This window comes from Sceloporus undulatus, chromosome 5 (assembly GCF_019175285.1).
Source record: "Sceloporus undulatus isolate JIND9_A2432 ecotype Alabama chromosome 5, SceUnd_v1.1, whole genome shotgun sequence".
Taxonomy (NCBI): Eukaryota; Metazoa; Chordata; class Lepidosauria; order Squamata; family Phrynosomatidae; genus Sceloporus; species Sceloporus undulatus.
The window spans coordinates 88632078-88659962 of NC_056526.1; the positions used below are offsets into that span (position 1 = coordinate 88632078).

The 27885-nt window shown below is 40.0% G+C and overlaps 2 protein-coding genes across 2 annotated transcripts; both read left to right on the forward strand.

Moving 5' to 3' along the window:
- The first annotated feature begins 127 nt into the window (after positions 1-127).
- LOC121932064 (phospholipase A and acyltransferase 2-like) lies at positions 128-14651 on the forward strand. Its single transcript, XM_042470369.1, has 5 exons — positions 128-787; positions 3908-4043; positions 5555-5817; positions 10755-10915; positions 13384-14651. The coding sequence occupies exons 1-4, from the start codon at positions 749-751 to the stop codon at positions 10908-10910; spliced, it is 594 nt and encodes a 197-aa protein (XP_042326303.1). The 5' UTR covers positions 128-748; the 3' UTR covers positions 10911-10915; positions 13384-14651.
- Positions 14652-21006: 6355 nt separating this feature from the next.
- LOC121931654 (phospholipase A and acyltransferase 3-like) lies at positions 21007-27795 on the forward strand (the record flags this gene model as incomplete). The annotated part of the gene is given in 4 exon segments (XM_042469629.1): positions 21007-21090; positions 23394-23547; positions 25240-25478; positions 27706-27795. Coding segments are annotated over 4 exon segments (567 nt in total), but the record flags the coding sequence as incomplete, so codon positions are not given.
- Positions 27796-27885: the final 90 nt, after the last annotated feature.

Below are 27885 nucleotides of genomic sequence, written 5' to 3' on the forward strand. Positions count from 1 at the left end.
TCATAAATTCTAACACAAGTCCCAATTTGTATAATCTGACCTGTGTCCACACCAGACTGCCAGTATATCCAAGTCAGCAACAAGCCTCAATGACTGAGGTGAACTGGGTACTAAGTGGCAAGAGCACTCTTTACACTGGCAGTGCTCCCCTATAAAATTTCCTCTGCATAGATGCCTGCATGCTTCTTATTCTGTAACCTTTTCAGCATCAGATATAATCTTTGTAATCTCCTGGGCTCAGTGGTGTCACTATGGGAGTGTGGGGGGTGCGGACCACACCCGATGACATCCTAAGAACATAGCCATTGGATGTACATCATCTCACTGCGCTTTCTGTTTGACTTTAGCTTAGCACCCGTCATATCTCTAATGAAGTTCCTATAATAAAACTTTAGTTTGTTTTCCATAGCCATTGGTGCCAGTCTTCCTTATTCATACTATGAAACTGCTGTATGAAGGCATTCTTAGATCAACCCTGAATTTCTGCTGGAGTCTGTCAAACAACAGGTCTTGTTTTGCTTTCAGAATGAAAATGAAAGCATCAATACGTTTCCTTTCCTATAATTCAATCATTTCCAAGAAAGCAGGCGATCCTTGCCCCAAGGTCCAACCAATGGATACTTAACACACAACTGCACACACACAGCTGTTTTTTTTTTTACATGCAGATATAAGCAAGTCTGTCCTTATATAAGCACCTTCAGTGCTGAGGCAAGAACATTCAACTTACATTAGGACTTGGGAGAAGATGAAAGGAACAAAGCCATACATGGACGTACAAAAAATGGTACTATCCTTATATGAAATCCTTTCCTTTCTGCCCTTATATTTTCACCTCTTATCATAGATACTGTATTAGGTGCCAGTTTTGTTACATTAAATTTATTTATTTATTTTATGGTATTTATACCCCGCCCTTCAGCCCTAAAATACAACCTTGGACCAAAGACTGAATTATATTTTGCAAAAGACAGAACTAACTCTTTTCTTTTTCTATTTCTTGTGGACTATGTTTTAAGTATGTTTATCAGTATGTACAGTAGTTAGTTTAATTTAAAAAATGTTTTAACTGTTTTTTAGTGTTTTAATTGTTTTAATCATGTTTTTAGCGATGCTGGTTTCTAATTACTTTTTAATTTTTGTAAACTGATGTTTCAACTGGATTCTTTTTTTAAAAGTTGTAAGCGGCATTGGATCCCATTTTGGGAGAAAGGCAGGATATAAGTGCAAGAAATAATACATAATGAAAGGAAACATGATGTATAGAGATATAGTATATGATGTACTTGTGCATTATGTTTGTTCAAATTTTAGCTGCTATTTCATCTGCTGTTCATGCCTTTTGGCATTTCCTCTCTGTCATTGTTTTTATTTTTAAGTTTGTTTTGAGAGTTTGTTTAAGCAGCGTTTAAGCACTATTTGTTTAATAGTGATATCCCAACTAAATAAAGGTCAAGCATGCTTTAAGCTTGCATGTGCAAAAAACATTGTGAAAAGAGGATACAGAGTCCTCTGGTGATGTTCCAAGTGGCAGTCTTTTCTAATAATGGGATGTTTCACATCTGAAAATCTTCAGGAGAACTTAAGCTTGGATCCTGTTTGAGAGAAACATAGAACATTAAATAGAGAAACAAATAAGCAACCGACCAAACTGAAACACTGGTCTAGTCAGAGAATTCAGAGATATAGCTGTGTTAGTCTGTAGAATCAGTATGTAGAGATCTTCTAGTACTTTTGAGACTAACTGAAAGAAAGAAGTTGGCAGCATGAGCTTTCATAGACTTCAGTCTACTTCCTCAGATGCATTTAGTCTAAATTAATCTAGTCAGATGGGGTATAGATCTCAACTGGTTTGCTTATTCACAACTTAGAGATATTTAAACTTGGGGCCGGAGCAGACAAGTGGGAAAGTGCGGCTCACATCCTCTCCAGCCAGAAGTGGGTCTGAACCCCACGGACTGCATGGCCTGCTCCCAAGGTGGGGCTATGCACACAGGGGCCAACAGGAGTGGGATTATCCAAGATCTTTTTTACTCCAGTCCAAAGGACTGGAGCATGGCTTTGGTGTCGCTGCTAGCAGCTTCAGAGGTGAGCATCACCTAACTGGCATGCCTCCAAAGCAGCCAAAAGCTGCTTCTTTCTGCCCATCTGTTTTACTCCAAGATAAGAAGAATAAGAAGGATGGGGGTAGGGACGTAGCCAGGATTTTAGTAAGGGTGTGTGTGTCCAGACTAAGTGCCACCATTATAATGGGGCTTGGGTGCAGCAGCACGCACCATTCATTTTTCTAATGGAAGGGGGGGGGGTCCGGACCCCAAGAAAGTTGCCCCCCCTTGGCTACATCCCTGATGGGGGAGACTTATTTTTATTTAGAATGATGTATAGCTGGCAATCACATAATTAAAAAAGAGTACAAATGTATTTTGATGTTAGAGACAGAAGATGAACCTGTAAAAGAACATATGATAAGGCGGGACTAATATTTGGGCGTACTATACAAATGGATGTTTGGGGTGAAATGTGGGCCGAAGAGAGAAACTTCACTTTAGCCAGTTATTTGAAAGAAAATTTATATAAGATAATGTATAGATACTACTTAACACCAGTTTGTCAAAAATGTCCATTAAAGTTTCAAATCTCTATTGATGTTGCCAAGATAAGGAAGTGTCTTTTTTCATATATGATGGACTTATAAGAAGGCAAAAAGATACCAGTGAAAGATTCAAATGTTAATTCAAAAAAATTTAAAAGGAGAATTGTGCAATGCTACAAGAAAAGTTTTTGCTGGGTATCTTTGATAAAGAATTGGATGCCAAATATGGCATACTCCTTAGGTATGTTTATGGATATATGATAACACTGTACGCTCAAACCTGGAAACAGACTGAAGCACCGGAAATGGAAGAGTAAGTTGCGGACCTTGCCAGGTTGCCAGATTGACAAGGATTTTAAAAGATGACCCAAAGATTTGATGAAAGATTGGAAACCATTTGAGAGTTTTTCTGAGCAATAAGAATTCTAATGATGTAATAATTTGTGGTTGTGGTTATCAGCAATTCTCGCAAGTGGAATTTAGTGAAATCTGTAATGGTAAAAAAACATTTTTAACTAATGTGAAGTCGAAGGCTTTCATGGCCAGCATCCATAGTTTTTTGTGGGTTTTTTGGGTTATGTGGCCATGTTCTAGAACATGGCCACATAGCTCGAAAAACCTACAAAAAACTATGTTTAATTAACTCTTTTGTCCCTTTTCATTACAGTTTATGGAAGGGTCAGAATTCATTTGTGTTCATGTTAGTTTTTACTCTTAGGTTGTGCTTATTGTAACAGATCAGTGTTTTAGCATTCTGTTGCAATGTTAGCTTAGTTTAGTGGAGAGTAGTTTAGTTATAGTGCTGTTAAGTATGTATGTTATGTATAGATAAGTTTCTTTTTCTTTTCTATTCTCCTGATACTCTATATTTTCTGGTACTCTATTTTTTATTTTTATTTTTTTGGAATGACGTTTACTTTGTCCAAAACTAGTTTGTGCGTGTTAAAACTAATACACAGTAATAAATAGTATATTTTTTAATTTAAAAAGTCCTGCTCCACTTACCCTTAAGAGGCAAGATGGGCCAGAATCACATGGTATGATGGAATGATTCAAGTGTCTTCTTATTCATATTACCAGACTGAAACAATTTAAACTGATTCCAGAAAATCTGATTGAATTACACCTGCTTAGAAATTGTAATAGTATGGTGTCAGGTTCTGAGCAAATGTAAGCAACTTTCTAGTTGAAGTACCAAGCAAATTTACAGCAGGTAGGCATGGGTTCTGTCCCTGATCTCTATGGAGATCTATATTAGATCTATCTAATCGATATTTACTTAGGACTAAGCCATACTTTTGTTTTAAAATTCAGTTTGCACCTGTGGTGAACGTTATCACTTCAAACCAAACGCCAAATCTAGGGGACATGATCCAGTTCCAGAGAGTTGGATACCAGCACTGGGGGATCTACGTGGGAAATGGCCGGGTGATTCATTTCACATTGCCAGGTATAAAATAGATGTGAGAATGTCAAAACTATGATTGTCATAACAGTCAAATAATGAAATGTCCTTTAATTTATTATTGTTTCACCATCACTTTTACACATGAACCTGACTTCAATGAATTTATACCTATTTACCTGGGAATCAACTTGGTTTGCTATTGATACCAACAAGGGGCAAAGGGGTATTTGGCTATCCACCAAGTATCTGCCCTAATGGACAATGACAGAAACATATCAGCAAGAGGCCTACTGTGTCCATTCCTACTGAGAGGCTGGCTGCCAGGCTTGCAGCTTTATTGCATGGGGAAAGCAAGCCAAACAGGAGCAGGAGAGTAGCAGCTTTCTCCATGCCTCTCCACATGGCATTATAGCATTTCTATTCTCTTCCCAAGGAAGATGATTTTAAAAGCATATCTTGTTGTGCTGGAAAAAATCCATTCAACAAACATTTACCACTATCTCCTTTAGGAGGAGAATGGATATGCAACAATGGCATGCAGGGAGGCACAGAAAAATCCACTGCTCTCCTTCTCGGTTTCAGCTTTCTTTTCCCATCTAATAAGGTTCTTGAATAAAGTTCTTGGACATCCGCATTATTATGAAAGAGAGTCTACTTGGGCCATTTAGCAGCTCAGGTAATTGCTGCTTGTTCTCATGTCATGTTATTGCTTTTGCCATTTTGCAAGATTTCTGCACTTTTGAAACAGAATGTTAATATAAACCCAGTGGCATATATATTTGCAAATACAGGATCTTAGCTGATAATTTCAGATGGAACATTATCCAATTCATCAGTTTCGTGGCATCAGGCAAATGCCAAGACATACTGCTGTGAAATGAGATGTTACTCCTTTTGAATGACATACAACCATTTCTAGAAATGTCATTCCATTGTATCTGATTATTATTTATTTTGTAGTGTTCTATCATTAGTATAAAAAGGTGTGTCATTCAACTGTAAATCCAAGTACAGATAATAACATTTACAATTTTTATAAGAATTTCTAATATAGACATTTATAACCATATCCATAAATAAACTGCTAAACAATTTGTAACAACAGCTAAATTTACCATTATTTTAATTATTATTATTTTTATTATTATTGAAAACTTGGGGGTGGAAATGTGATGGAAGGGTAAACTTTCCCCATCCCCTATAGAGCAGTTTTTTTGAGCAATGTGGGGCCTTGGGGCCACAAAAATGGCCCTGGAATACAAGGAGAATGCTTCAGAAACACATTAATTTTCTTTAACAGTGGTGAGAAACCTACAGTGGTCTCTAATCAAATGCAAGGATGAAACTGTGGAGGATTTACAGCCCTACTCTAAAGCTGTGAGATGAAATCTTCTCTACATCTTGTTTGCTGTTGCTAGGTGGCATGTTCTTTAGCAGTTAAAAACAAAACGCTTCACTAAGGATGTCTTGCAAAACAATAGGCCTGTGTGTTGTTCATGCATATGAGAATCTTTCCATGGCCTTCCATTTTCAAACCCTTTGTCCTCTTTTAGACTGGGGAGAAACCTGGAGGCGTGTATTTGCTGGTGAGCCCCAGACTGCCACAGTACAATTTGACCGTCTGGAGGATGTAGCAGGTACCTTACCCTATGCTGTGTGCAACCAGTTTGATGCTGAACAGCCTCCACTATCACCTGATGACATAGTAAGAAGGGCTCAAAGTCTGGTGGGGTTACAGCTGCCCTATGATCTTATGAGATCCAACTGTGAGCATTTTGCCACAATGATGAGATATGGAACGCCTCAAGATGGGCAGGTGAGTGCTGCTTTGTCACTAAAAACTGTGGCAGTAGTCTCACTTGACCGAGGAGAATAATATCTTCTACTTCAGATTTGAATAAATGTTAGTTGAATTGCTCTAAAATTATACAAGTTTAAGGCAAAAGATCTATCATTCTTCTCTCTCTCTCTCTCTCTCTCTCTCTCTCTGTGTGTGTGCATGCGTGCACACATGTGCATGTGCTCTTTGGTACTATGCAATGGTGTTTTTACTTGGTTTATTAGTTTTATGGGTTTTTTACTGTCTGAATTTAGCCTTTTCAATCATTCTTTTATTCTGATTTTAAACTTCCTCTGGTACAGCACTGACAGGAAAATGTTAGCATTTTTAAAAAATGCCTAAGGTCCAAAACACACAGGCCAAATAAAACAGCTTAAGGCCACTTTGGGGGCATGGGGTTTAGATGATGCATGCCTCCCATAATGTCTGGAAGCCACACTGAGGCCGTACCGGGGCTGAACCGAGCTGGCAAAAGACAGCCCTTTTAGGAGCGGATTTAATCCAACAACCTGTTTGGGACCAACCCTGCAGCCCATGGAGCAGGCTGTGCAGTCACTGCAGTTTGGCCCAGCTGGGGCCAGGATAGCCAGAGGCTGCTCCTTCTGGGCCGTCTGCTTCGGCTCTACATCTTCTTTCCAACAGTAACAACTTTGGGGACGAAACTACAGGCTTCCCCTGATAATTCTTTCTAGAGCCAGGAAATGTTTCTTTTCAGGTTACAGCCCCTAGAATCCCCAGGCTAGACTGGCTGTGCTAGCTAGGGATTCTGGTTTTGTAGTCTATCACACGGGGGAAAATCATGGGAAAATCGGGGGACATGGGTTAAACAGTGATTATCCCATGAAAATTGTGTGATCATAATTAAGATTTTCACACACATTGCGATTAAAGCATCATTATCCAGGGAATAACCAGCAACAAATAATTCGTGGGATTTCCCCATAAATGATTTGTTGCTGGTTATTCCCTGGATATTCCCTGGATAATGATGTTTTAATTGCGATGTGTGTGAAAATCCTAATTGTGATCATGCGATTTTCACGAGATAATCACTGTTTAAGCCCCCAAATTCCCCATGTGATAAAGTCCTAAGAAAACAACTTTTCCAATCTGTGGAAATTCCTCTTTGCCTTTTCTCCTGACACAGAGAGATATCCATCACATGTCCTAGTCCAGTGATGGTGAACCTTTTAGAGGCTGAGTGCCCAAACTGCAACCCAAAACCCATTTATTTATTGCCAAGTGCCATGTCCCTCTGGCTTTCTACTAACAAACTCTGGCAAACTCTGTGCTGGGGTGACAGCACATGTGCCCACAGAGAGGCTCTGAGTGCCACCTCTGGCACACTTGCCATACGTTCGCCATCACTGTCCTAGTCCATCACAAATCCCCGTTCTCAAAGCTGCAGGAATGGAGTGCTTACTGGGTTTGGTTTCCAATGCAAAGAGAGCACCACAGGCTTATTGGGTTTTAATTACACATAAATGGAGTCACAAAATGTAAACACTCCAACCAAAACCACTACTCCCACATCCAGTCATCAGGAAGGCAGCCAGCACCCTAATATATAGTTTTTCAGACCTCAGGGTCAACATTCTGTTTTTCCCCAGCCTCTAACACCCATTGTTAGCTGACTTTCATCCCCCAATAGCATGAATGAAACACAATTAACTTTCACACCTTCATAATCGCACTTCATTTGTGCTGTTGGCAACCCATTCATGCCAGTTGCCCATGAATGAGTTGTTGCATGTTGGATTGTTCATGGGAGCAATCCTGGATGAGCATTTCATTTTAAAATATTCAGCTTCGTCACACAGTTACGCCGGGAGCATTCCTTTTACTCCAGCTTCTTTTTCCTGTCTGAAATTTCCCATGACTCATGGTGACTCTGTGAATGAGACTGCTGTCCTCCCTATCCTCACTCTCTCTGCTCAGGTCCTGAAGGCTCAGGCCTGTGGTCTCCCTGTCTGAGTCTATCCATCTGGCATGCAGTCTTTCTCTCTTTCTACGGCCCTCTACCTTCTTCAGCATCATTGTCTTTTCTTATGAGTTGTGTCTTCTCATGGTGTAGATGAAGTACAATAGCCTCAATTTAAATCCAAAACACACTGCAGAAATAATCCAGATTAAGACTGCTTTAACTGACCTGGCTCACTGCTAGGAAATCCTGGGGACTGTAGTTGATTGTGGCACCAGAACTCTATGACAGAGAATGTTAAATGTCTCACAAAACTACAGTTTCCAGAATTCCCTAGCCTTGAGCCAGGGCAGTTAAAGCAGTCTCAAACAGCATTATATCTGCAGTGTGTTTCGGAACAGAGTCATCTTGGCTTCCAGGGAGAGATCAGGCTTGATTTGTTCTAGGACTCAATAGTTTTATCACTTTGGTCATCCATGGAATCCTCAGCATTCTTCTCAAGCACCATATCTCTAATTAATTTAAAAAATGTCCTACCTACTTTCTTTACTGTCCAGCTCTCACATCTGTACATGGTAATGGGGAATAAAACAGCTTGGATGATTCTAACTTTAGTGTTCAGCTCCATATCGTCACAGTTTAGGATTTTGTATAGTTCTTTATAGCCACCCTTCCCATTCCTAATCTTCCTCTGATTTCCTGATTGCAGTCTCCATTCTAATCAATGTTTGATCCAAGATACGGGAAAGCTTTATGTCAATTTCCTCATTATCTAGTTTGAATTTATGTAAAACCTCCATGATCATTATTTTTGTTTTCTTTATTTTTAACATCAGGCCTGCCTTTGTTTTCTTATTTGACTTTCGTTAGTGATTGTTCCAAATCTGTGATGCTACTGTATATGTTAGTTGTATGGTGCCATCTGCATATCTTAGATTGCTGATGTTCCTTTCTCCTATCTTCACTCTTTCTTCCATGTCTAAGCCTGCTCTGCAGATGTTATTTTCTGTATCCCAGTTGAGCAGACAGGATGATAAAATGAAGTGATGTAGACTCGAGTCAACTGACTTGAATTCAAGTTGGACTCAAGTTGCTTCAGTGACTTGATTTGGCAATAAATGATGGAGTGACTTCACTCGACTTGTGACTTATATTTTTTTAGAGACCAACTTGTTTAAGCTCCTCCAATGTGCAGGAAAGGTGATACAAATTCACAGTGCATGGGCCTACAAGCAAACTCAAATACTCTAAGGAGTTTATCACATGGGGGACAATTGGAAGTATAAATGGTGATTACCCCATGATAATCCCACAATTGTGCTATTGGTCTTCACATGATGTCGTGTTCAAAATGCTGTTATCTCATGAATAACCCATGATAATCACACAATTGCACCAGTGGTTTTCACACAACATTGATGAAACGTGGTTAAATTGCCATTAACCTGTGAATAACCAGGCAAGAAATGGCAGCAAATCATACATGGGATTTTCCCATGAATGACTTCTTACTGTTTATTAATCTCATTTTAATCACGTTTTAATGTCAATTGCGTGATTTTCATGGGTTAATCACTGTTTAAACTCCACATTTCCCCCATGTGATAAACTAAGGCCCTTATCACATGGAGGCTTATTGTCTGTAAAAAATTCCTGAGGTATGAAAGTGTGATAGACAGTCACACTTCTAAATCATCATTGAGGAAGTTCCCATTATTCAATATTCAAGATATGGCTGCTCTGCGAAGGCTTTGAGGACAGGAGAGAAGCGGTACAACTCAATGACGATTTAGGCTCTCACACCTTCACACTTCAGGAACTCTTCAGGAATGTTTTATTGACATTTTAGAGATGGTAGGCGCCTCCATGCGATAAGGGCCTAAGGAGAGAGAAGTGGTTGGTGAGAGCCAGAAAGAGCTGCCCAATGGGAGGGGCATTCACAGGGAACGACAAACATAAAAGAGGGAAGTGACAACAGCAACTGTGGAATGGGAGGTGGGGTGGCAGTGGCACCAATAGCAAGAGTAACCCAAACAAGGGGCCAACTCAAGCAACGTGGAAAGGCGTGTGGCTACACAGGGTCTACCAATCTCTCTGAGGCTGTAGCAGCTTCTCTTTGCATTCTCCCTGCATCTTGAGTGTGTGTCTGGCTGCTGCTTGTATGGAGTTTGCAGCTGACTCTCTCTCTTCTGTGTGTGTGTATGTGTGTGTGTAGATTCAATTTTACAATTTGAAAAAACATTGCATCTGCATGCATGCAGCTGACAAACACACGCGTACTCCCCCATGCCTAAAGTCAAGCTGACCTCCTGCCCCCCAAACTTTGTTCTGCTTCTCATAGCCTGCCTGGAGTTGTTTATCTTTTTAAAGCTCTCATGGAGTGAGAAATAAGGAAGAAGGCAGGTGGGAGGAGAGGGAAGGAAAAGGAAGAGAGCAAGCAACTTCTTCAATGGTTTGTTTACACAGCACATGGACCTGCTTCACTGCAAATCCTAATAATCTCTCCCTCTGTGAGCAGGGCTAGCAGGTAGGGAGAGAATGAGAGTGAGCCAGCAACAGGGACAGGGGGCACTGCTAGTCTAAACCCACTTTGGACCGACAAAGAGGGACATGGCTATGGACACACACATAGACCACACAACTTTATTAAGAGAGAGAGAGAGAGAGAACGAACACTAACAGCCTCATGTGAAAATCTTTTGGAATCGTCTATCTGTTAAGACGATTCCACTACACTTTGGGACAATAAAGGAACGATATAATGATGTCATGTGAAAATCTTCATTATCGCTAGTGGCTCTGAGATTACTTCTGCCAGTTCTTTTAGGCCCCTTACATGTAGTTCATCTGGAAATTGTGAAAGACGGAATGGTAAGCCAAGTGGCCCTTTGAACTGACCAAACAGCTGTACTGTTTTATTCTCTGTTACTAATACTACTGCTACTACTATTCCACTATTGTATTGATGTGAACCATTTTATATTCATATTAGGCAGGATGGTTTCGTTTCACTGTAAACCCGGAGTTTGCGAGGCAAATAAGACAGAGACTAAGAGAGAGAGGCCTATTACGGACAGTACCAAGACCCAGACTTACCGGATGTCCACCAAGGACAGTCACCCGTTATAACCGACATGATGAACTTTGAAGCAGGTGAGTATGTACTCAGAGGCGAAAAGTGTGCCTGACTACAAATGTGTGATGAATCAAAGAATCTGGTTTTCTTGTACTGACATTGATCTGGCCTCTCCCTTTTGCATCCTATTTCCCCACACTACAAATATACAATTCCTAAAAATTTAGGCCAGTTTGTAGACAATAGGCTCTTTCAGATGGGAGCAAATGTATTAAGAGTTTGTGATGTTTATTGCTGTAGCTATTAGGTTTATTTTAAAATATCTATACAACATTTATGCTGTCCTGGATTATTTTCTAGCAATCCTAGGCGCCAGCTGCAGCATTGTATTCCCTTCCTCAAGTGATTTTCTTTTTAATTCTAAGCCATATTAGAGCAATACACCCTGAGCCTGTGAAAGATCCCTAGGGAAAATCCAAGAAATCACTAAAACCACCCCTGAAAGAATGGAAAGAATGGACAAGGAGGTCACAACACCTAGCAGGACCCAAGGAATTATGTTGTGAGAATTCACACGTCTTTAGTCCTTTCTGAAATAGCCCAATGGGCACTTAGTTAAAACCTAATGCTTGTTCAAAATAGGGTAACATCATCAATTTTTAAGGCTCCAATCATTGTCATACTCGTCTAAGCCCCATTTTAAAACATGGTACTGTACATACATATCAGCCAGGTTGGTGTAGTGGTTCGAACACTGGAGAACGACTAGGCAGGACAGGGTTCAAATCCTTGCTCAGCTACTGAAACCCACTGGGTGGCTTTGGGCAAGTCACACTCTCTCTGCCTCATGGGACAGCAAACACTGTCAATAAAATCCCATGATAGGTTTACCTGAGGGTTACCATGTGTCGGAAACTATTTGAAGATACTGTATACTGCTGCTGCAGCAACAGCAGCAACAACAAACTGCATGAAATAAATATCTGAATAGGCTTGTAGTGGATTGAACTGTAAGTCTTGCAGTCCTATAGTCATTTATCTGGCTGTCTTTTATCTGCACTGTTTGTTCTAGCTTTGGAACCACTGAGAATCAGATAAAAAAATGCAGGAAATACAGTGCAGGTACACTGAGGATCTATTAGACAGATAGATTCTGTAGAATACAGCTCACTAGCTGGATAACAATTACATCAAGGAAAATCAGAACCCTTATGATTCATATCAGTAAGTAAAAACAAATACCTGTAGCCATTCCAATTTTACCTAGAAAGACAAACCAATAAGGTAGGTTGGGATAAATATAACAAGCAAAAGGAGTTTGGAGAAAAGAGGGATCCTTTTTTGGATAACCAGATCCAGAATTTTCATGTTGCCTGGGATGGGAGCATAATTCTCAAAGTCATAGTATAAACATGTAACTTTCTCAAGCTCTATAAGTTCACTACAGAATCTTATACTCCTTTGGGGGGGAATTACAAACAACTGGCATCACTAAACATCCAGTTACAGGATACCAAATATCATTACAGTATATGAAGACAGGGAGAATACAAGAGATGGAGTGACATGGAACATCTCTGGTTGTATCTCATGCATGCTGAATACTGAAATGGTGTTATGCCACTCTCTCTGCAGTGGGAGAGTGAAGTCCACTGTGCAAAATGTTTGCTCTCTGAGCATACAAAAGGCCTTGTATCCCTTTTCCTGTTATTCTCTTGACTTCTGTTGGTGTTGGTGATAACCTTTAAAGCCCTTCATGACTTGGAACCAGCTTACTTGTGGGAGCACCTTCCTCCATACAATACACCCCGCACACTCAGGTCCTTTAGGAAGAATTCATTGCAGCCAAATAAGACCAGGTTGGCTCTGGTTATCGAGAGGACCTTTTAATCTGTCGCTCCTAAATTATGGAATGATCTGTCAGAAGAGATCCAACACATTACTGATCTTAATGCATTTAAAAAGGCTGTCAAGATGGATCTTTTCTGGCAGACCTTCCCTGACTGACCTCCCGTTGCACTGATATGGATTGCCCTTTCAGTTTTCCCAAGATGTCTCATTTCAATTATTTTTATCTTAATCAATTTTAATCTATATTTTAGAGTATTATTATTATTTTAGTTGAGGTAGGTGGGTGAGGGGATTTTGAAATTTCTATTCATGGATGTTATGTATTTTATTTGTGTATTTATTGTAACCCGCCTAGATCTGTTTGGCAGTCAAATTTATACTGCTCACTGTTACATAGCTTTTATTTCAGTAGTACTCCCCCTAAAATTTAGTAAGATATTTTTCTTTAGCCATCAAGAATGTAATTTCTTGAAAGTCACCAAAATGTCTTCCCAGTTTTGCATCCAATGGAAAACCAGACTGAAGTGTGGATGGGAATTTTAGGCTAGCTTTGAATATAGAATAGTAAAACAACATTGTGTTTTACATCAATTTTACAGTCTTGTTATTTAGCTCCTAAACGTCTCTCCTTATAGATTTTGGCACTGCCAAAACAAACTTATTCTGAAGTATTCTTTTTTCTTTCTTTCACCAGATCTTCAAAAAGAACAAAAATGCCACAAATTGGCCTGCAACAAGTTTTTGAATGAAGCCGCAGCATATACTCTCTTTGCTACTGAAAAATTACCATACCAGCTACTGTCTCCAAAATGTCATAAACTACGTAAACAAGATCTGGCCATGCCCAATGTCCTATTGTTGTTGTTATAATTATTGAAAACTTGTACTCTCCCCTCACCCTGAAATTGTCAGTCTGGTCAAACCTAGTTTGAATGGTGCAAAGGGCAACAAAATCATTCTTTCCTGTCTGGGGTAGAAGGCTGCTGAGTCACAAAACAATAATGTTTTGTGGTAGACAATAACAACAGAAAAAAATTAATTATTTTTATTATGCAAATATCATGTAAAGTGTTAGAGAAGGGGAACTTGTGGTCTTCCGGGACTAATCATGGAAGTTTAATGTCCAAAACATTCAAAGGACAAAAGTTCAGCATTCTGAAAGTCATGAATATAACAGCTGCTTGCCCAGGATCATCACAATGACTCTAAACAGTGTCCACATATTTTGTTAGCTAGTGACAGAGGTTGGGAAAGTTACTTTTGGACTACAGCTTCCAGAAGCCCACAGCCACATGGCCACTTTTTGTAGCTGTAAGGCTTCCTACCCTTACTCAGGGAAGAATGTGCCTGCTATTGTCTGCTGGCATAATAGAATCAGGCTGTTACATGGCTGTCTTAAACCTTCTATTGAGGTTCAGCAGTCTCATACAATCCATAGAAGGGTCACAGACAGACCTTTCTAGCCTCTTTGCTTTGGGGCATGTAGAAGAAGCCTCTCTTCAGGGAAAAGATCCATACTATAATGAACCTGGCCCTCCAAGTGATGACACTGTCAAGGATGGTTGGGTATTGACACTGGGACAGAATAATAATTTTCTCAGTTGGGTCCCTGGGCTTGGCAATATGACTCTGAAGCCTGTAGTATCTGATGGTAAGTCACTCCAGGATCCAACTCTCAGACTTGTCCAGTTCCTTTTCTTCACTCTTTTGGTTCCATATATTTCTGGCTGTCTCCTCTATCTGCTACTGCTGCAATGACTTTTATGTCTCTGTGGCCTCTTTCCATGAGAAACTGTACCTGATGTGATGTCAGGCAACTAGCCACCTGGCTGCTCCACTATAGCCTTCTCTGAAGTTGAAAGGACTGGAGCCATGAGATTATCTACAGTAACGTTTCACAGTAATCCAAAAATGTAACTTTTCCAATAGGGTTACCATATTTTGAAAAACAAAAAACAGGACACATGTATTGACAGTACAGTACTTCAATACATGTATTGACAGTACTTCAAACCACCAGCCGCTATGATGACTCTCACTTTAACTACCTCTACAGACAGAAATTTCAGCTCTGAAAAAGAGGACATGTTCAAGAAGGAAGAGATATGGTAAACCTTGTTTTTCAAGGTAATAGTATTCTTGGTATTTTTGAACCTCCTCCCCACCAGAGTGCTGATCCTGCTTCTCATTCTTCTTCTTGAATCTAGTATATCCAGTTTAACAGTGAAGAAGACTACAGCCAACATATGCTGGTCTGAGTCTTCATCTGACACCTCTGATGATAAGGTTTGCAGTTCAGAACTGGAAAGAGCTGAATTCCCCACTGTGCCTTCTGCCAAGAGATGGATGGTACATTACTGTTGCTATAGATTCTTTTATATCCAAGGAAATGAAGCACACCTGTCTTTTATGTTAGTTTACAGTAAGCACTGAGGCGAATGCATAAGTGAAATATTAAGTGTAGCCATTTAGTCAAAATAGTTCAGGAGCAAATTACAAAGTTTAATCAAAATAGGTCAAGCCACTTAATGACTGCAGAGATATCAAGCTTCCTGGAACCTGCAAGGCAAACAAGCTTCTCAGAAGTATCTAAGTGCAAAAGATAACAGCCACAGACAAAGGAAATGGCTCCTTTGTGATACCTATAAGCTGCGTATCTGACTGGCAAAGTTTCAAAAGGTTGTGACTTTTTGTTTGTGCGTCTATATATTGCAAAACATGGGCCAAAAAGGTCATCACTAGGCAAAAAGGTTTAATTTAGGAGCTTACTCACCATTAGAATTTCAACCAATTACTGTATATACTCATGTATAAGTTTTACCTTTCACTTATCCACAGGTCATAACAAAATCTATAATTTTGGCCCCAAAACTTTCCTTTGACTTATACATGAGGTCGACTTATAGTCGAGTATATATGGGTAATCAAAATCTGCCAACCTAATTTTAGAAGTGACCAGATGCAATGTATATAATGTTTGGAAATTCATGTTTGAGCCTCTCGATTTGCCTTAGTGCCTTGAGTCCTTTACTGAACAGTAAACAACAGAACCACTTCTGTTTGTGACACTCACTGGCCGTCTGTTGTTGTTTTTGTAGATGCACAAGGCATGAAGCATCCTTGTTCTTGGTGCTACAGTATATTAAGCTAGAAACAATTTGCTTTCGTTACTGCTATGTTATATCCTGTGTTCATGCCAATAAACATAAATACATTGGGAAATGTATGTTCTCATGGTGGAAAGTTTTATTATTTATTCTCCTAACCTCTATAGGAATGCTTTTATCTTTTATCCAAACTATTCAGAAAGAATATATTGATCCTTTTGGGTTGTTAGTATACCCAGTATATCCCATGATATATTTGGGATTTTCTTATTTTCATAATTTTATATCTGGAGCTAGGCATGTTTTTAAGAGGTCACTATGACCTTTTGAAAACCAGGAGACCTTCACATGGAAGGACATGTAGACCCAAAGACATGTGAAGGGCCCAGGTAATACTGATATGAAAGCTAAATGGGTTCGCTGTTGACTCTGTCCTTCCCTCCAGGTTTTCCACATATCCTGTTGAATAAAAGCCGAGTAAAGCCAATGCAAAAGTGAGTAAGCTAGTGCTTCCTATCTACCCCCTGTCATGTTCCCAGTAAACCTTCCTATATCCATCTATCTTGGAGTTGCCCTAAATCCAATCAATGTTTTTGTTACTCCCAAGTTAAAGCCATCAGTCATTGTAGAATTCTATTGTCAATTCCCTGGGGAGGCCATCAGGCCTTTATTACATTGCAAAATGGAACACCCCCCGATGCTAGGATTTCAGGTATAAATATCAGTCCCAAACCTAGCTTCCTCACAGTTGGCCCTCAGTCTATGCACACAATTGCACACAGTGTGCACAAAGAGCTTCTTCCACTCACTGTGTTGCCTTCATACACCATCTGAGCCACACTCCACTTTCCACAGTCTCTTCTTCAAGACAGGCAAATATTACCACCATGTTACCCCAAGCTTTGGCCTCCACACACTCCTCATATTTTATATCCAATTTATATTAAATTGGACACTATCTGGCTGGGTGACCTGTATTTGACTCCTGTGGAAGCTGACCCTCTGAGTTGGAGACTTGTAGGCTGGAAGAGCTAGCAGGGGAAGGAGGGCACCCATTTGATGAAATCATTGGAAATTCCAGCCTAATTCTTTTGTGCTTGGAGAAGGGTGAGAAGAATATGGCCAGGAAGGTATTTTACTGAAGTAAAATAAAACATCTTGAGAGCCAGTGGGATAATCCCTTTTGTCTGAGGTATGTGCACCCATCACCCATTGCATTCAATCAAGTTTCAACCCTTTTTTCCCACACTCAGAAAGCTGATCGCAAACCATCTAAAACCCATCTTACATAACTTAGGGCTGTGTACACAGGCCAAAAAGGCTGGCCTGGGGGCAGAGTCAGGGTGTGGCATCCACATGAATCATGCCCTGACTCTATCCCCAGGATGGCTTGTTGCCACGAGCCGTTCCACATGGCATGCGGCATCATAGTGCTCCTCTGGCGCTGCATCCCCATGACGCAGCACTAAAAGAGCACCTTAAAGCTGCGGCACCATGGCTATCACACCCTGGAAAGGCCAGATTGGGGCCATGGTGTGCAGTTGCCATGACCTCAATCCAGTGCAGTTGAAGGCAGCTGCAGGCCACCTTGTAGGGGCAGTCTGCACAGCCCTTGAAACAAACAGCTTCATTTATATACAGCTTCATACTGACCTAGCAGTGTCTAAGCAGTTTACAACTATAAGCTAATTGCCCCCAACAAGCTAGATACTCATTTTAACAACCTCAGAAGGATGCAAGCCTGAGTTGAGCTTGAGCCCTTTTGAACTCGCCACCTTATGATTTTGAGTGAGTGGCTGCAGTACAGGCATTTAACAACTGCACCATCAGTCCTTAATCCATTCTAATTTGGCTTTCTGGCCCCCAAACTATTTCCAGGGTATAAATATTGGGTGGAAACAGCCCATCTTTGGACTATTTTGCAAGCAGGTAGGCATGCTGTCGGTCTGACCAAGCTAAGCCCCTTGGTGTTCCTGCTACCCCTTTCTTCAACTGCAACTACTGAGCCTCCTCATTCCAGATTCTTTTCAACTGCACTCAGGACTGCTAAAGTATCATCCCTTAGCAAAGCCTCATGTCTATTCACTACTCCCACCTTCGATTTCCTCAGTCCCTTGTGTGTGAGTGAAGGCTTGTGTGTGTGGTGTTTATTTCCCCTCAATAAAGTTTTATTTATTATTTGAAATCCTGTCTCTGGAACTCTGTGTGATTATGAACTCCATAAAAGCTACCTCTGAGTATTCCTTGCCTAAGAAAACATTATGGAATACATCAGGTTACCATAAGTTAACAAGCCACTTGAAGGCACATACTGTACACATATATGAGGTAGACAGAGGTCATGGTGTTCATGTTTAACTTATATATCATTCAATAAATCTTTTATTTTCTACCATTGTGTTTGACTGTTTTCATTAAAGAATTGAAAGGAGAGAACTGGTCATGCTTTGCCACATTGAATCCACTGATCCACACAACTATTTATTCAGTATACAAATCACTGTGTACAAGCTGTAGGGAGGGATCCTGAGGATAAAACGGCAAGGTGAATGGCAAGCGCCCTAGGGTTGGAACTGCAGAGCAAGCCTGGATATGGATTCCATCAGAGGAGGCTTTATTATTGGAATGAAAGATAAAATAATTAAGAACATTGCAATGTAGACATCCTAATCACACCCTGCTTTGTCTGGCCTATGTGCTAAAAGGACTGTGGACATTGTGCCCTGCATAAGTATTCTCACTGATACAGGGTCTAAATTCTGTTGCTCGTCCCACACATGCAGTCAATAGAACATTTGGAAATCTAGACTTATCAAGTTCCATTTGATTCACTGAGTCTACTTGTATCACTCACAGCCCACGTGTGATCCTGATGCACACACTCACAGCTCAACCACTAGCTGCCAAGTGCAACACTCACAGCCTTGGCAGTCAAATGTATACTCACAGGCCAACCCTTAGCTATCGAATGTAACACTCATGGGCTATCAGCTGCCAAGTATAGGTTTAGATATGAAGCTTCTGGAATGAGCACTCAGTTCTGGATTCAAGAAAGGTTTGTTTTTTATTTAAGAAAGTGAGGTAAAGAAGAATAAAAAGCATAGATTCACAATTCTATCCTCCAGTTCCCAACAAGTAAATACAGTATAAAGAACAAAAGTAAAGGAAAGCATACATAAACAACTGAATGCAAGTAACATAAAGGGAAAGGAAAACAAGCACACACAGTAGCATCACACAAGTTAACTTATCAAAAGAAAAGAAACCAGACACACAGCATCTCTGCCCAGCAGCACACCATGGCAGAGCACTCGCACATAGTGTCCATGCAGGGCTACATGCTTGACTGTGAGGCAAAAATCGTTTGATCTCTACTATCTTATATTCTCTTTCTTATAAAGCTGCCTGAGCATCACGTCATCTATCCTACAAAGGGTTGGCCCAAGGAAAGGGGGAAAAGGCTCCCATGCCAACTACCAAGTTGTTTGTCCATCTCCAGGTGCTGGGATGAACTGGAACATCTTATCTTTTAGTGCTGGAATGCCAGCCCTCCTCCCTCCTGTACCATCCCAATACAGAGAACTTTCCCACAACAAGGCCTATGCATATTTACTATTAAATAAAATCTGAACTACGCTTTTACTAAAAACATAAACTCTGAGCCCAACACTACTGAAGTTGGGCCTAACAATTATATTTAGGCTTATAATTGTAAGGTATTAGAAACTGAATTTAGATTGCATACTAACTTCATTTGTTCATTAATTCATCTATTTCCCACCTGGTTGTTCCAAACAGGACACTCAAGGGAACTAACAACCATAATAATAATAATAATAATAATAATAATAATAATAATAATAATAACCTATAAAACTATGTAAAACTCAACAAAACAAATATAATTAGCAGCAATAATATTTCAAGTCAGACACAGAACACTTCAGAAGGCAACTCAGGCAATTGATATATCTAAGCATTAGAGTATTGATGACCTTTTTTGCCTAAAGGTAACAGTGTCAAGCTCCAGAAGACTGCAGGACCTGGGGCACTGCTGGCATCCAGTCCAAGCTGGCCAGAGACAAGAGGCGTGGTTTTCTGAACAACCGTAGAGCAGGTTCCATAGCAGAAAAACAGGAACCACTGAGGTGAACAGTCAGAATCAGGGACAAGTTGAGATATAAGACAACAGAAATTCAGGAAGACCAGAAGCAGGTATGTAAATAAAGGCAGGTAAAGGTCAAGATCCAGGCCAAAATTCAGGAAAGGGGGCTAGGCAGGGCGCTAACACTACAGACAAATCAATCAGATGGTGATATATAGGGCTTGATGGGTTACATTTCATCCTAACAATGTTCACATCCATTTTTGCAAATGTAATCTTGCTTTTAAATTACTAGTCCATCGAGATTTGTGGCCCATAAAAGGAAGTAATTTTCCACGTAATCCATCATAAAATTTTGGAACTTTCCACCACAAAATGTGATGGTAGTCAATGTGGTAAATGACTTTCACCACATAAGAAGACCTAACTGTCAATAGCTATTAGCCATGTAAGTTTAGTGGAACATTCATGCTCAGAGGCAGTGTATCTGTGATTGCTGGCAGCTGGGAGACAAACAGTTAAAATGGGCTGTTGTTGTTTTTCTTAACTCATTGTAAGTTGCCCACAAATATCAGGCTATCCACTGTTGGAAACAGGATATTACATTAGCTCAGTCTACAGTTTGTGCTGGAGATGGGCAAGAGGTTTGTTTGTTTATTATTATTTACCAAAATGTATTGATTTTTTTTCATAGAGAAGATGAAAAGAACTTGAGATTTAAAAAAAATTGGGGTAATCTATAGATATAGGGACTTGCATGCTTACCTCCTAAGCATCTAAATTTGAATTCCAACATGTTCAGACATGCTAATAATGAATTAGGTATATAACTTCTTTTTTGCAAGTGGGGGAAAGTTTCTCAACTTCAAAAACATTGTGACAGGCAAGTGTCACATATTAGTTTTACTTGTTGAATATGACCAGCAGAAATGTGCCGAAATTTAATTTTTGAGCTATTTACCAAAATTCACCTATTTCATATACAGGACAAAAAGGACTTGAGATAGCAAAAACAGCAGAATTTCTCATCTCTACTTTAAATTATGTTGTTAAATACTTCCAGATTTTCTCCTTTAATTTCATAGGATGTAAAGGAAAATAAATAAAAGTCCACTGAGCAGCAAAATCTTAGACCCTTGGAAGAAAGCAAAGGAAAAATCCCAAGATGGACTCCTTTCAGAAGTGTGTGGTGAGTAAGATTAGTGATAATTGTTTAATTTCATCTGGGTACATACCAGGGCTACCTGCAATATAGGTCTTCTTGAAAAGATCAGAGTGTTAAACTGTATCAGAATAGGAGCTAGATAGAAAGAGAATGTTAAGAAGACCTTTTTGGGAACTGCCCAACTAGATCATGCTATCCTAGGTTGGCTGATAAGATGTAGGGGCTAAAACACTGGTGGAGCAAATATACCGCCCCTAATCTTCAGCTTGTGTTTCTCAAACATCCTCACATGCCACCTGATAAACCACTTTTGAAACTGAAAGGACGTCACAAGGTTTGTGATCCAGGATGTGCTGAACAGATCAGCTCCAAAATTCCAGTGGATGTTCTATTCCAAAATTCCAGTGGATGCACATCTGAAGGAGCTTTTTACATCTTGGCTCCAGAGTCAGAACAACAGTGACTTAGATGTCAAAGGGTCCGTATAGACAGGCCAAAATAAAGCTGCTTCAAGTCACTTTGGAGGTATGCTGTTTAAATGATGCATGTGTCCTAAGAGGCCAGAAGCTGCACCAAAGCTGCGCTCCAGTCCTTAGGGCTGGAGTGTGGCTTTAGCATGGCTTCTGGCCTCTTAGGACGCATGCATCATTGAAACAGCATACCTCCAAAGTGACCCGAAGCAGCTTTATTTTGGCCTGTCTATACGGGCCCTTAGACACAATATGTTAGCTTTCTTAATATAGATTGAGGAGCAGGGTTCCTTGGTCTGCTGCAACACCAGAATTTTTAGATTAGTGGGAACAGTTACATTATCTTCCACTAAAAATTGCTTAGTTGCAATTTTTACAGTATTAGTAGGTTGGAAATGATTTTTCCAAGCAACTATGGGTTTTTGTGAGCATCTGTTGTACTGCAAGCCGTTTGGGGTACTGACCAGTTATGGCCTATAGTTTAATCTTCCTAGTACATCTACAAAGAACTGGTTGTTGATGTGGATAAACATGGCTGCTTGGCTTCTTGGACTTTCTCTTGGGGACAATATGAGGACTGTGAAGTCGAAGGCTTTCATGGCCAGCATCCATAGTTTTTTGTGGGGTTATCAGGCTATGTGGCCAGTTCTAGAAAAGTTCATTCCTGACATTTTGCCAGCAACTGTGGCTGGCATCTTCAGAGAATGCATTCTCTGAAGATGCCAGCCACAGATGCTGGCGAAACATCAGGAACAAAAACTCTTCTAGAACATGGCCACATTGCCCAAAAAACCCACAAGATAATATGAGGACTGTCATAATCAAAGCTTGTATTTCAAAATTTGAATGCAACCATTAAGAAGAAAATTTTTAATGTATACTGGAGATAATCTTATGAAATCAAGAAAGAGGCAATATTTTCCAGGATTAATGTATGACAGGAATTAGCAGAAAGACACAAATTAATTTCACCTGGATGCTAATTAAAGAGCTCATTCCCACTTACATTTAAACCAGTTTGCGATTCTCCTTTGCTCCGTGTCGGTGAATCGATTTCAAAAGGTCCATCGTTCCCACTATGAAAGCGGATGTTTTCATTATCCCCTTGTAATCGCTTCTTTTTTGGTGCGATTGTCATCTCCATTAATTTGCGCCACTTCAAAATACATGCCAGTCATTGTGCATCATCAGTGACATAAGCAGCAGCCCAGGCAGCCTGGTTTGGGAACTATATTTTTTTAAAAAATTGATAGGACATTTGATTCATTGGTTTTTCAACTTGCCTCACTAATTGCAAATAGTTGCAAAATCAATGAATCGGATCTTTTATCAACTTTATTTTTTTTAAAAGTCATGCACCCATAGGTCGCACCACAAGCACAAAGGCAGCGCTGAGAGTGGGGTGGTGGTGGAGGTGGGTCTACCAAAAACTGAGGAGGGATGGTAAACACTAAATGAAATTCAGATCCGTCATTCCCGCTTGTTGAACACGTGTTGGGATCTATTCTTTTCAAAAGAACTGCCAAAGAACTAGTGTCAGGAAAGAGCAGTTTTTTTGCGTTTGCCTCACTTCATTGCAATTGAAACTGATCACAGTTGGATCGGAGCTGGTTTCAAATGGGAATGATGGTCATATAACCCGATCAGCAATTGGCTTTACATTATAGTGGGCATGCGGCCAAAGATTCAGCCCTGTTTGTGGACTCCTAAACTCTTCACCGAAGAAGACCAGGAGAAATTTCCAAGAAATCATGTTTAGTGCTCATCAACACAGCCCTCCAAAGTGTGGTAAATACAATTGTTTTGCTATCTTTTCTCTGTGTTAACCATTACTTTTTATTTCACTTTTGGATACAGGATGGGATACAAGGAATAACGGAGGATGTCGTTCACGTTTTTCAGAATAAAGATATTCCAAAGCCTGGGGATATGATCCAGTTTCAGATGCCTCTTTTCCAACATTGGGGCATCTATGTGGGAGATGGAGATGTGGTTCATTTTGCATTGCCAGGTAATATGAGGAGGAAGAGAAACGAGAAAGTGCACAGAAAACATACACCAAAACATGAGCATAACAGCGTGAGACCTTAAAGGAAGGGATCAAATAGATTAAATTCCCTAGCTCCTATTGCCACTTTGGTATTGATTTAAAACAAATTTGGCTTTGGCAAATCTTAAATAGAGCAGTAGCTTGAAGCAAAGTCTCTATTTCCATTTTTTGCTGTATTGTAATCATTCACCAAATGCTGCAGGTGATATGCAGTTACAACAGTTTGGACATAGAGGCTAAACATTAAGCTCAAGGAGTACATGCCTTTTTCGCCAGCTGCATATCACTCTTAGAACTGACTCATGAAAACAAGGCACATTCCCCCCACATATCTTGTTTTACATAGAAATTGCTGCTTTTGTGGGATGCTGCAGTGGCACATTTGGTGGTGTACAGGAAAAGGTATATTGTAGGCCCTGGTGGACTTAAGCAGTTGAGGTGCTACACTCTTCCCTTTGGAAATTGCCCACCAAAAAAACTTATTTGTGTGTGAGAGTGTGTACTTTAAGTACAGGTTGAGCATCCCTTATCTAAAATGCCTCCAACCAGAAGTGTTTTGGATTTTGGAATGTTTCCATATACATGATGAGATATCTTGGAGATGGGACTCAGATCTGAACATGAAATTCATTTATGTTTCATATACATATTGCCTGAAGGTAATTTTATACCTTTTTTAAAATAAAATTTGCATGTGTTATAAATGGGAGTCCTTCCATTTATCAGAGCCTTCTCCCCAGATAAGCAAGGGGTAAACGTGGGAGGAGACACGGATACATTTCTTTGAGGCTCAGTGTCACAAGTGACAAGATAACAGTTGACCAATGGGATAGACAGTTGGGAAGAAGCACAAACCTTTAAGATGGTTCTGGGAAGATTTTAGCAAGCCTTGAGAGGCACAATGAGGACAGAGCTGAAACAAAGAAATATCTGGAGCGGGGATTGGAGGCTCCATTGGGAAGTCTGGTCAAAGCTGTCTGGACTCCCAGCTATCCCATGAACATCAAAGATCAGTATGATTAGGAAAAGGTACTAGCCAGTTATGTTAGGATATTTTTTTTATTCTTTTCTTGGTTTGGCTGAAATGATTTATTATGTAACTTATACTTTCTATCTGTGCCTGGAAGACAAGATGGGTCTTCATGTAAGAGATATTTTTTTTGCTATAGAATTTCCTTACTTAGAATAAAACTCTTGTCTTGGAAGTATCCCTCTCCCATGCCCCTCTTTCATGTCCCTTTGCTCAGTTTAATCTACTCACCAGGGTTGGAGGGGGAAGGACAGTCTCTGCAGCATCACAGGTAGAAAGTAACCCCAAAATAACTTCCTACTGAGTTAGTAGGAAGAAAGGGAGGGCTCAGTTCAGTAGGTGGTGCCATCTTAGTGTGTTCTCAAGGGTCCCATTCAGCCGAGACAGAAACAGGGAGAACACAGAGAACCCATGAGAGCATGAAGCAAAGTTTGAATATACTGAACCATCAGAAAACAATGATATCACTGTTTTAACCACTCATGAAAAAAAGATTTTGGTTTTTCGAGCATTTTGGATAAGGGAGGCTCAACTTGTATCAGACTTGGCAAAATGCATTATCTCAGAGCATTATGTGATATGCAATCTTTGCATAGACTAAGCATCTTATTTTGTATCTTCAGCTGTTAAAGTTATTCCACTGAAGTTCAAAGTTCGAAAAGCACCAGTGAAGGATGTAACACCAGTATTGACCTTTGCCGTGTACAACAAATATGATAAAGACCATTCTCCATTGCCTCCCGATCGTGTGGTAAAAAGAGCTGAGCACATGGTGGGCAAGGTCATGAAGTATGATCCTGGGAGAGCTAATTGTGAGCACTTTGTCACACTGATGAGATATAACATTGCTATATCAAGGCAGGTAGGTCTACCACGTGTCTTATTTTTTGCTTGGGTCTTGTTCAGACTTAATGATAAACCGGATTGGGCAACTTCCTAGAGCCAGGGAACTTCTAGAACCTAGCTAACTAAACCTTCATGGTTACAGACACAATTAACTCTGACAGCTTAATAGATTGTAAGCCTATGAGAATGCCAGTCTCCTCTGACATTGTCAAAGAAATAGATGTTGTATAACAGGGTTATAAGGCTACAAAGAAGTGAGGCAACATGGGTCCAAAACACACTGCAGAAATAATCTAGATTGATACCATTTGAGAATTGTAGCTTATTGTGGCATCAGAGCTCTCTGACAGAGAGGGCTAAATGTCTCACAAAACTACAGTTCCCAGAATTGCCTAGCATTGACCCAGGGCAATTAAAATAGTCTCAAACTAGATTATTTCTGTAGCGTGTTCTGGACAACCGTTTTTAATGATGCAATCCAATCTACTAATTTGGGAATAAATCCCATTGAACTGTTTGGGACTCACTTCCCAGTAAGCGTACATAGGATTTATCAGCTAGGAAAACCCATGCTTCAGGTAGCTAGTAGTCCCTCACCGGAAGAAAGGCAATATAAAAAATGCAATCAACTGTTGTGGTTACTATGCATGCATCTACATGGGCCAAATAAAATAGTCACATCTAGTTTTCACAGCAACCTGTCCAAATGACATACTGAAAGACTGGGACCGAAGCCAGGCCTTTTCATCATCCCAGGCTTAATTCCAGAAGAAAAACAGTGGGGATTTATCTGTTTTGAGTGGTAAATCCAGAAATTTCATGTGTGTGGACTGCATTCCATTGTGATGCCAGCATGAGGCTGAGATAGGAGTTCAAAAATAAATACATGGGGTGAGAAAAAAATCGAGAGTGGCCACAACCATGTGGACACACATACTGTGATTATTGAACTGAAGTATGTTAGAAAGGGAGAACTGTGCAGACAACCCTTCCAAACTCACTTTGTTGTGTGTAGAGAAGCCTGTGGTTGCTGTGGTTCAGGGTAACCCGAAGGTAAATTGGATTTTCCTATCAGTAAATATGTGCCCTATATCTTACTTCCAGGATTAGATATGGCACATTTCTGAACCCCCGTTGTTGGGGAATACAAATTGGAGGGTACCACAGAACATACCACCTGTTTGTGAGTTTCCTGTAAGAATTTGGATGACTGCTGTAGGGGCAGAACTCTGAACATAAGAAGAGCCCCGCTGGATCAGATTGTTCTAGAACAGGGTACAAATATGTTATGACACTTCAGCAAGCCATTGCTCTCTCAGGTTCATTTTGCTGTATGCCACATGAGAAAGATTTCAGGGAACATTACAGGATGGTGGTAAAGATTTCTGAGAAGTATGCAAAGTGTTGTAAAATAATGAACACATTTCATCACAAGTGGGGAAGATGAATCTCTCCATAGCATTCACTATTGGCAATGCTGGCAAAGTCACATAGAAATTGCAATGTAACATGAAGAGGACCACATGTTTCCTGTATTAAATAATACCAAGTATTTAATACCTTACATTATATAATACCAAGTATTTAGTAAAAGGAAATGAGGGAGAAAGGGGACCCTTATGAAACTTGGGACATGCTTTATAGTCTACTCTATAGCATAGGCAAAGCCTGTCCCAGAAAAGGTCACACATCCATTTCTAATATTGCATGCAAATCAGTTATTTCCCCCACATCATTCCCTGCTTTAATAAGATCTGAGCCTGGAATTTTTATTTAAAAGCTAATGCATTACAGTTAATTAGGACAGGGGTGGGGTGGGGGTGGGGACAATTGTCCTTACTTATTTGTCCCTATCAAAGAATAATGTTTTGTGTTACTAGTAACATGAATGTATTACTTTCAAATTGAGATGGAAAGTATACAGTGCTCCAAATGTTACTGGATTGGAACTCTCAACATTCTACATCTCTTGCTAAAATGGATAGGGCTGCTGGGAGCTACAGTTCAATGATTGGGATGTGGTGGGGTACACAATTCCTACTCTTTGCAATACCCCCACCCAATAAAGTTTTGAACAAATAAATGTTATTCAACACACAAAACCACATTTACTTCATTAAAAGCAATTACATCAGGCCACATTACTCAAAAGGTAAGAAAAAATGGTTAAATTGAATTACTTTCAAGCTCTAAGCAAGTTATGTTGTGAATCACTGCCTTACCTAGTGCTACTTTTTTTTAAGGCAGAGAGGTTCAACTTTACAGTAGATCCAGATTTTGTGAAACAGATCAAAAGATGGCTAGCTGAGATCAATGAGGAGGCAAACTGGTGAGTGTATCTTAAAACTTCCAGACAGAGGTAGGTGGCTTTTACAGCACTGTACTCCAAACAAAAGTGTTCCAAATCCAATTCACCCAAACTC

Bases quoted from the DNA above. Each gene is read 5' to 3' on its own strand.
- LOC121932064 (XM_042470369.1), top strand. From the start codon at position 749: ATGAAAGGAACAAAGCCATACATGGACGTACAAAAAATG. The intron at 788-3,907 runs GTACTATCCTTA...TTTAAAATTCAG, and splicing joins ACATGGACGTACAAAAAATG to TTTGCACCTGTGGTGAACGT. The intron at 5,818-10,754 runs GTGAGTGCTGCT...TATTCATATTAG, and splicing joins GAACGCCTCAAGATGGGCAG to GCAGGATGGTTTCGTTTCAC.